Source organism: Mus pahari, chromosome 13, assembly GCF_900095145.1.
Source record: "Mus pahari chromosome 13, PAHARI_EIJ_v1.1, whole genome shotgun sequence".
Lineage (NCBI taxonomy): Eukaryota > Metazoa > Chordata > Mammalia > Rodentia > Muridae > Mus > Mus pahari.
Genome location: NC_034602.1, coordinates 79,753,859 through 79,764,011, shown reverse-complemented (window position 1 = coordinate 79,764,011; position 10,153 = coordinate 79,753,859). Strand labels below are relative to the sequence as shown.

General features: G+C 41.6%; 1 protein-coding gene across 1 annotated transcript; it reads right to left on the bottom strand.

Annotated features, from left to right (window-relative positions):
* Positions 1 to 321: 321 nt before the first annotated feature.
* Areg (amphiregulin) lies at positions 322 to 9,191 on the bottom strand. The gene is made up of 6 exons (XM_021211279.1): positions 8,915 to 9,191; positions 7,677 to 7,904; positions 5,107 to 5,308; positions 4,330 to 4,485; positions 2,060 to 2,168; positions 322 to 560 (listed from the first exon to the last, which is right to left on the bottom strand). Exons 1-5 carry the CDS (start codon positions 8,973 to 8,975, stop codon positions 2,075 to 2,077), a joined length of 741 nt encoding a protein of 246 aa, XP_021066938.1. The 5' UTR covers positions 8,976 to 9,191; the 3' UTR covers positions 322 to 560; positions 2,060 to 2,074.
* Positions 9,192 to 10,153: the final 962 nt, after the last annotated feature.

Here is a 10,153-nt window from a genome sequence, read left to right as displayed (position 1 = left end):
ATGCTTGCAGCAAACCATCAGCCCAAGCACAGGGACCCCAGTGGAGGAGTTAGGGAAAGGACTGAAGGAGCTGAAGGGGTTTGCAACCCCATTGGAAGAACAACAAAATCAACCAACCAGTACCCCCAGAGCACCCAGGGACTAAACCACCAAATAAATAAAATATCCAACACACCCACACCCCCACCCCTGCACACACACACAGCAGTAAAGATGGGGAAGAAGCCTTCGTAAATAAGGAGCTCTTATAAATGATTGACCAAATATCAGGATAAAAGTGCCCTGATGTACTGAGACTTCAAAACTGATATCCAAACTCAATTTGTTTGTTTAAAAAAAAAGTTTAATGAGCTATAAAATAAATAACACTTAAATATTAAATAAATTATTTACAACATGAAAAAATATTTTATCTTCACACATCTCTTTATATACAGAAATAAGACTATCATAAAAAGTGACAACTGGGCATCTGGAGCCATCGGAAGGCTCTACTTCCTTTACTGAAAGAAGGACCAATGTCATTTCCGGTGTGGCTTGGCAGTGATTCGACCATTACCCTGTGAGGAGAGAAAAGTGTCTGAGGTAAGTTCAAGTCTAACACGAATTTACAAGAATTTTTTAAGAATCACAATTTATATCAACTTCTTTTTTTTTTCCTGGATGTCCTAAGAGACAAGCTAAATATTCTTACAGAAAACCGCCATTTTGGCTTGATTCCATTTTTCATTTCTTCTTAAATTATATGTCTATTTGGGAAACTACAAATGCTCAAACCATTTTAAACCCTGCTTAAATAAAAAGGCAACTGTAATAAAATAAAAATAGTTTTCCTAACCAAATATCCACTGTTAGACCTAATTAAAAAATAAGATTAAGTGTCTCAGTATTTATGATACACAGTTAATTTAGGATAATTAGTACGAGGACTATAATAATAGTAGCCACCAGTTAATAGGCAGCCACCACATGCCAACACAGCATATTAATATCCTATTTCACACTTATGTACACATTGAGTCTTAGCTTAAGCACAGTAAGATAATTTTTTTAAAGATGTAATGAATAGAGAGTATATAGTTGGTGTGAATGGTCAACCCATTTCATGAGTTATAACCATGTGGAATGTTTATTAAAAATAAAACTTTCAATTTGTCACATTTGGGGTGTGTATAGGAATGTCATATTTAACAATCCCATGTAACTCTTAACATGATGAAGGCAGAAACATCAGTGACTTAAGGAGACATCTTTGCTAAATGTCTAAGGATATGAACCTTTCTGCCTGGGCTGACTTCCACTGTATCCATCTCCCGGGAACCCTCTTCCCTTGGGGTCATCTTCATTAACTCCTTACTATGTATCTTTAACCTAGAACATACTTAGCTCTTCCTACTTAAAAATAAAACTGCAGCTTTTTGCCAAACCACTCTCAAATGTGTGCCTCTTCCTTTGTCAAAAGGAACAATCAAATTCTTGTCTCACTTCCTTTTTTTCCCATACAATAGGCTAACCTTGGCTCTTCTCCCTGTGATGGCACCCTATCATTACTACCTTGTCTTAGCCAACAGTCACTGGAACCAGGCCACTTCTGTTTCTAAAATGACCTCTTCACCTCTCACTATTGCCAGTCTTTCCTTATAATCGCTTTCCTGGCTTCCTAAGTTCGTTCTAGCTTATAAAGCCATTTTGGATGCATGCCCTTTCCAGCTCCTAAGTGGGTCCCACTGATTCTCCTGTTTATGGACTATTCTCCCCACCCCACCCCGTCCCAGACCATCAGTTCCTCTCTTATCACTCCTATTTGACCTTCCTCAACATGTTGATGCCTTATTGTTTCCTCCATCCGATAAGAGTTATGTTCTTTGAGAACAGGACTAGAATTCGCCACATCTATTCCCTCTACAAGACCAAAAATCTTAAAGAATAACATTTCCCCAAAACAGCCATCCATTTGCACTCCTAACTAAGAATAGATGCTTCCTTTGCCTTGAGATAAGTGTTTTTTTTTTTTCAAAGTTATAGTATCTAACTGGGAAATGAAGTTTAAAGGCCAAACCTGCATCGTCTTCAGCTAGGCAGTGACAAGGACATTCCCATTTTCTTGTCGAAGCCTCCTTCTTTCTTCTGCTTCTCCTTCATATCCCCTGAAGTATCGTTTCCAAAGGCTTTACAGAACACAGAATTCCACAGTTAGCAAGTCCTACCCATCTGTCCCATGGGGATATTCATGACCATGGGGAACTTTCCTCCTGTGACTTCTTATAACAAACTCTGTATGTTGGTTTGTTACACTAAACCAAAATTAAGCCTAACTTCAAAATCTTGCCAATATTCTTTATTAGGAGGACATTGATGCTGCCACAATATAAACATATCTCTAAAACTGTAAATGTATATTAAAAGTGAAAGTGTTTATACAGTGTGGAACTGGAATGTCTTTTGTCATTATTCCTGAAGGATTAAGCATGGGAGGCGATGGGGTGTGGTAGAAGCACTCCTCACATATAAACAAATTTATATGAATGGATTTAAATTTCTACTAAACGATTTTAAATTATTAGTGTTTAAAAATTGTTTGCAAAACAACTTCTGTTTGTGTAATTTCAGATCTAGGGGTTTCCTTCTAATTTTATTGATTGCTGCAGTCGATTTTTAAAAACCTCATAGTTTACATTTTGAGGGATGTTGTATATTACTTTCAGTGAATCCTGCATGAATCCATCACATATTACCATTAGATCCCAAAGACCTTTGTCAATATTAAAGAATAATATTCATTTCAATAATGAAAAAAAGCTCAGTAATTGTGGTCTAAGATTAGTGTTGATTATATTTTGAATGTAATAAGAGTTTGAGAGAAAATGGGGGGAAAATCCCTTCTTAAAAGTAAGAGAATTGAGCTGGGTCTGGTAGCACAAGCCAGATCCGCCAAGAGGCCAAGACAGAAAGATCAGCATTCGGGGACAGTTTGGGCAACTTGTATCCTGTCCCCAAAAGTAAAAACCTAAAGATGTAGCTCAGCCAATGAGTACTTGACCAACCTATGTGAAGTTCTGAGTTCAGTTCCCAGCACCGCCACAAAGAAAATGGGATGGCAACATAAACCAGCAGTCATTCCACACCCTCCCAGGGAATCAGAGCTGAATTAAAAGCTGAATAAGCCACAAGTTCTATCACTGTAAAACGCCTTTAGCTCACAAGTTCTGCTATGTTAAATAAGAACAGTTTATAGAGGCTTTTGAGTTTCCTAAATGTATTTGCATAGCTGGTTTGAGGCGCTAGAAAAAATTCCAGGTGTGCAAAACAAATTTAAGCTGCACACCTAATGTCCTGTGCATAACAAAACAACTCTTATGTGCCATTTTATCACCTTCTGATTTGAATTTAAGATAACAATAAACAATATCAGGAGATAACTCCTGTATCCTGAAGAACAGCCGCAATGGATCGTGATGGATGGTGTACACAATCCAGTTGTTAAAGTAATTTACCGAGACCTAAAATTAGAATAATGAATCCACTGCTTTTCCCAAGCCCTGGTAGCAATGAGTCATCCCAGAACCATGCGGGCCCTCCTCCAGCTTCCCCTATCCAGTGGCTTCTGTCTGACAGACAATGCCATCCTCATGTACCCATCTGTGCCTGTGACCTAGAACAGTGGAGTGTGGGCATTCTTTGGTCCTGAAGCGAGGCGTGAGATCTGCCGTTGCCCAGGGAAGATGCTGTGGGAGGACCACAGTAACAGAGTTTGTCATTGCTGCCTACGCCATGCCATTGGGAGGAAATGTTTCGCTTTGTTTCTCAATACATTCCCACACTATTATACCCGATAAGGACAAAAATAGGTACCAACTGTAAGCCAGTGAGCACCATGGCACGGAATTACAAGCCAGAATTTTGCCTTGTACTGTGAGAAGTCACAGGTCTCTCCTTGGCTGCTGATTTCAAAGACCTTTGAGATTTGTTTGTTTTCCTTTTATGCCAAAGAAGTATATTTGGTGCTGTGAGCTTAGTGTGACCCTAGTTAGCTCATCACAAGCTTTAAGCTTACATTTTAAAATTTCCACAGATGATAGTAGGGCATTTCTGAGTGTCTGAAATCGCCATCATCAAAACTGGTAATCAAAATATCAATTTTTAAGCTAAAGACATTCTAATTCTGAAAGATGGCTTTGTAAATTATTTCAGTGGTAGTCAAAGGAATGCAAAGTTTGATTCTATTCTGCTCAGGGGTCACTTGCCACAAAATAACTCACATGAAATATAACAGTGGAGTCTGATAGGAATACTGACAAGAGTTCAGGTCTTAGGCTGTGCTGTACTTACTGCACTGTGATAACGATGCCAATAGCTATGAGGAGGACGGCAGAGACAAAGATAGTGACGGCCACTACTGCAATCTTGGATAGGTCCTTATCGTCCTCGCTGTGAGTCTTCATGGATTTTTCTCCACACCGTTCACCAAAGTAATCTTGATGACAACTGTAAGATCATATTTCATAAATACAGTTGTTGAAAGGTTCTCTGCATCTCAAGCTTACGACCTAATGATGCAGTCACTTAAGTGAACATAGAAAAGCCACGCCATGGTCCATTCTGCAAAGTCTTGAAACATGGACTGCATTCTAGCTAAAGGTCTTTAAGAACAAGTTGTGATTAGTTGGGGTGTAAGTGGGATATTCCCAGAAGACACTGTGACTCATGATTCTTGTTCTTTTAGGACCACATGATGACTTTGACTCCTGGTGTCACAGTTAATACATTCCTCTATCATTTAGTTTAGTTTTAGTGAATTGAGAGGGTTTGGGGACATTAGAACAACATAAAAGGTTGTGTGATAAATACTTTAAGTTTTTTTAAGGCTTAAAATATATGTACAGGCATATGTATGTACATTGCATACATATATTATTTATAATAAAATGATACTGTGCACCAGTAGTCAAAAAGCTATTTGTTACAGCCCTCAAGTTAAGAACTTTTTTTCTAGATTTGCTTGCTTATTGTCTGTACAAACCTAATGTTAGCTCATGAAGTCCTTGGTTTACACACTGGAAAAGTGAAAAGTTTTCTATAGGTGGGGTTTAAAGGAAACAAACCTACTTGCATGTCACCACCTCCAGGTTCTCGATGTATTTGCATTCACCATGAATGCAAAAGTTCTGAAACTTGGCAGTGCATGGATTCTTCTTCCTCTTATTTCGTCTGCCTTTTCCACTTTTGCCTCCCTTTTTCTTTCTTTTGGGTTTTTCTGTAGACTTTTCTCCCTCTGTCTTGTTTTTCTTGGGTTTAATCACCTGTTCAACTGGAGTGAAAGGAAGTTTGACAAAGTTAAGGTAGGATTTACTATCCATATTCTCTTTTCGTCTTCAAAATGATTTATTTGGGATACGTGAGACCCAGAAATCACAGCACTGAGAAATACTTTGGCCTCATTATTTAAAGCAACACACACATGACAACTCTGAACAGAATAGCTCTGTCGGGCAGTGCACAGTAACCTCTATTGCACGTCACTTGAATTCTTTTCCCTATGTATGCCTGTAGCTAGATGTACTGGACCTCGCATGCCAAAGAGGTAAATACATATTTCGGTGAAGACAAGACTTGCATTCTAGGACAAGCAGCTGGAACCTACAGTGCTGATAAGTTCCAGCTCGGTTTATTTGTTTGCTTTTCCTTTCTATCATTTTCTTTTGAAGAAGGACAATGCCATTAAGATTATGGTGTGAGACAAATCTGATTTTACCTGCCCACACACATCTCAGGTTCACTGTCTTAAGTTGGAAGTTAGTGGGTACCCCTTGAGGTTGGAGAAAGTTGGAAAGTATTTATTATTATTATTGTTAGTGTCAACAACAACAAATACCTTCCAGCAGGGGATTGGGGGACTCGCTGTTGTGTTCATTCTATTTAAAATAGCGTTGAGATATTTGTCCCTGATGTCTCGGACTGTCACCTCAACTTCTCAGCTCTGGAGTCTTAAGACTATGAAAGGTGTGGCTAATTACATGCTAAAGGCAGGGAAGGGAAGGTGCATTTTGTTGTGCTGATCCTTGCCTAGATGTGTATGACAAAGCATTTAGCAAACAGAGACCACCGAGAAGGGAAAACGCCACTAGTCCCAAAGGTTTTGCTAGCACCCGTTGCACAGAACACAAGAGACGTGTTAATAGAAGGCTTATGGGGGTGTCAAAGGCAGGGCCTCTGTCTTAAGAAAATGATAACTATTAGGAATGTTTTGGGAGTTTACTTTAAGTGAATTAACAAAAGCTAAATTAGAAGTAATGTTAAATAGGTGGTCATGCAGTGTTTCGACAGAAAAGTTCTTTTGATCATTATAAAGTGCAAGTTAGAATAAGCCCTCTAGGGGAATTGTCTTAAATGAATTATCGCTACATTTTATCAGGTAGATTAGAAGTTAAAGTCAAATAATAGTCACTGTACTGAAGTGTTGCAACAGACAAGACACCTCTGGGTATTTAAGCAAACAGCTTTACAAAGGAGCTCAGGCAAGTGTCTCAGCTTTGTAGGCCTCGCCTCACTGCAGTTCTAAGTGCTAGCCGCTCACTCCAGAAGTTGACCTCCAGAACTGTTAGTAACTTAACACATCTTTAACAGGCTGCCGGATGCCTTGGTGGTCCAACTTAATCCCCTTTCCTACCACAAATATTTAAAAAAATAAAAATAAAAAATTAGAAAATTTAAAAAATTTAAAAAATGATTGAGAAGCAAGGTATTGGCATAGAATGCTCACTAAGGTTTATCCCTGTCTCTGCCCGTCCCTCCTTCATCCCTCCTCAGCTCTGGGAGACTCCAATGGAGGAGGAGGAGGAGGAGGAGGAGTCAGGGAAGCTACTAGGGAAGTCTTAAGAGACCTTAAAGAACTCTGAAATCACCTTGCCCTGCCTCCAAGGTAGATGCCCAGATCTGACTTATCAATGGCCTCTTCTTCTCTCCAAATGGCAAAGTAAAATGAGAGTGGTGAGCTTCTATCTCTCATTTAAAAAAAAAAAAAAAAAAAGGTATTTAAAAAAATCTGTCTGAGAAAAAAAACAACAAACAAACAAACCAAATAAACCAGGGATCAGCAGTTTGGACAAAAATAAAATCCACACATACATCTTTAACATTTCTAGAGTTCGTCATTATTCCTTCAGATCCCTTATTTGTGTTAGAATGCAGTTATTTTAAGACAGGTAGTGTGGGGGAGGGGACACAAACGTTGAGCTACAAGGCTCACAGGAATAGTTAATGACGACCTATGCTCCCAGAATGGAGGTCATGTGGCATATTGGGAAAGACCACAGTTCCAGGAGTCAAACAGATTGAGGTTCTGAATCTGACTCAGTTGCTTGTTCCCAGAGGCGGGGTGGGGGTGGGGGTGGGGTGGGGGGGTGGAGGGGAGCAGCACATAACCTTTCTGAGCTTCAATTATTTTGTAAAATGAGCACAATTATGTCTACTTACCAGAGTTGCAAACATTAAACATGCACATAAGGTTTTGATGAATGCCCTGGACCTACAGGATACAACCTCCACGTGGCTCTGAGGTCGCGCAATAGCCACGCCTACAAAGCCTTTAGAAAACTGAGCCATCTCCCTTCTGAAGCCACTTTGCAGAGGTAAAACCGCAACTCACAGACAACGCTTTCCATGTGCCCTCCACTCACCTCTGACTGAATCATCTACAATATAGCTGGATATTTGTGGTTCATTATCGTATTCCTCTGAGTAGTCATAGTCCCCTGTGGAGAGTTCACTGCCAGAAGGCATTTCGCTTATGGTGGAGACCTCTCTTCCCACAGAAACCGCAAGTCCATCGGCACCGTGGTCCCCAGAAAGTGATTCGCCTTTCTCGGAGCTGGGGTCATTGAGCTCCAAGGCAGCTGCATAATGGCCTGCAGGGGCAGAGAGAGTAAGAAGAGAGGAGTTGGGTACTTCTGTCTCACTAAGTGAGCATTGCTATGTAGACAATGTGTGTCTCCTTATATCAAATCAGTTACTGTACGTGTGCTATTGGGTGTTGGGTGTTTTTGTTTGTTTGTTTTTTGACTGAGTCATAAAAGCAACTTCACAGTCTGCCAAGAAGCAAACTCAGCTGCCCAAGGTACAGAATTTCTTTCATCTGGGTTTTCTTTTCCACAGATAGCCTACATTAATGTCCACAATTTGATAAGTCCGGCCAAGGCAATCCCCCAGAATCACGTAACCCACAATGTCTAAGTAGCCTGAGAGCTTCAGGTCTAACTTGGGTGCGCTTGTTCCAAAGCTTTCCTGTGGTCTTTTAACCTGTCCTGATACATTTTAACTCTTGTTTACAGCCTTGAATCTGTACACAAGATGCAAAAGGTAATGCCAATAGTGGCAAAGAGCAACAATTTTCACCATTTTTATCTGTTATTATCACACAGAGAAAAAGTTCAGCACCAGGTAACCCCTTTGAGGAGTCCTGAGCTTCAGTCCTTGATTTCATTTTGATTCGATTTGATTTATTTATTTATTTACTATCAAAACAGCATTGGCAGCAGTGCTTTCAACCTCTGAACACTTTGAGTCTGCTTTGGGGAGGAAAAAATAAAATCACTAGACAGAAGAATGGAGACAGAAGGCAAAGAACCCTCCTTCAAGTCCTCCTGGATTAACTACTTTTCTGGAAACTATTTCACCTTTCTGGACCTCGGTTTCCTTAGTTATCAAAGAAAAGGGTAGGTTAAAATGACCTCTTAGGTATCCATCAACTGGTCCTTGGGTCATGCTAGAGACTCCTGTCTGCTTCTCTCACCCTCCTAGCATGAGCAGTTTCAGGGGTGTGAGCTAAGAGGATCTGCTCCCTGGCTGGACAAATTTGGGGGTGTCACGAGGCAGCAGTATTCATGGGGCAACAACCTGAGAGGCGACGGATGCTCACCTGAGCCTAAGACCAGCAGCGACAGCACTGAGAGCGCCAGCGGTAGCAGCGGAGTTCTCATTGGTTCCTCTGGCCTGCGGCGTCCGGGTCTCTGCGGCAACACGACAGAGGCTCCGGGTGGCGGGAGCAACGGAACCGCGGAGCAGCGGGCGAGCACAGGCTCAGGGAAGCCCAGCCCGCCGGGCTCCGGGTGACTGGAGCGGCCAGCGCCTCGGGCTCGGCTCGAGATGTCCCGGGCGGCGGCCGCGGGTCAGAAGGGAGCGAAGCGAGCGGGATCCAGGGTGCGGCTAGCACCTGCTGCTTTATAGACCCGCAGGAGCCACCGCCCGTGACGTCACGGACCGGCCCTGGGTGGAGGCGGGAGGTTACTACCCCAAATCTCAGCTGACGCGGGAGGAAGTGGGGATTGAGCCCTGACAACGCGGGGAGAAACTTTCCCACTCGCGTTGTGTTTTAAGTTGGAGTGGCGCTGAGTTGCTGACAGCCCAAAGAAACCCTCTGCATACACATTAACAGGACAGCAGGCTGGGAGATTAAATACCAAAGTCCCATTTTAGGATGTATGTAGAGTTTTAAGAGCAACTGTGGCTTAGTGATGTTACCCCGAAGACTTTGAGGAGTATAAACGAAGCGCTAAAGGACTCCTAATAACCCAGTTATCAATCAGACACCCTCCCTGGGGCCTTTCTCTCTGCGGTATTTGCTGGTCTTTTTACTCGTGTCGAATTAGACACTTAAGATTTTAGTTGGGCGTGGCCAGACAGTGACACTTAGGAGACTGAAGTAGAGGTTACAGGGAGAAGTTAACCTGAGCTGTATCATGAGACCAATATAATACGTTGCTGGGGATAAGTGTGCCCCCCATTTTACAAACCAATAAAAGACAGATGTAAAAAGCAGAGAGAATGAATTAACTCAAACACACATCATGTACATTTGATTCAAATTAGTTTGTCTCTGAAATCTGCTTCTTGCCGCTCTGATAAAGAAATTGAGGGCTAAACTGACCTTTAAGAAGAAGGTTGCTAGGCAGAAGAAAGTTTCATAGCAAGGGAAAGTTGTCAAGATGATTTAGGTGGGCGGGTCCTCTGCTGTTCAAATTGGAAGAATCCAGTGAGGCCCCCATTTCCAGCCTGACAGAGAGCCCTAATGGGGACACATCTGAGAGGATGTGAGGGAGGAAAAGGAAAGGAAAGGAAAGGAAAGGAAAGGAAAGGAAAGGAAAGGAAAGGGAAGGGA

Bases quoted from the DNA above. Each gene is read 5' to 3' on its own strand.
- Areg (XM_021211279.1), bottom strand. From the start codon at position 8,975: ATGAGAACTCCGCTGCTACCGCTGGCGCTCTCAGTGCTGTCGCTGCTG. The intron at 5,309-7,676 runs GTGAGTGGAGGG...CTTTCACTCCAG, and splicing joins TGTAGATGATTCAGTCAGAG to TTGAACAGGTGATTAAACCC. The intron at 2,169-4,329 runs GTAAGTACAGCA...TGTTCTGTAAAG, and splicing joins GGCATCGTTATCACAGTGCA to CCTTTGGAAACGATACTTCA.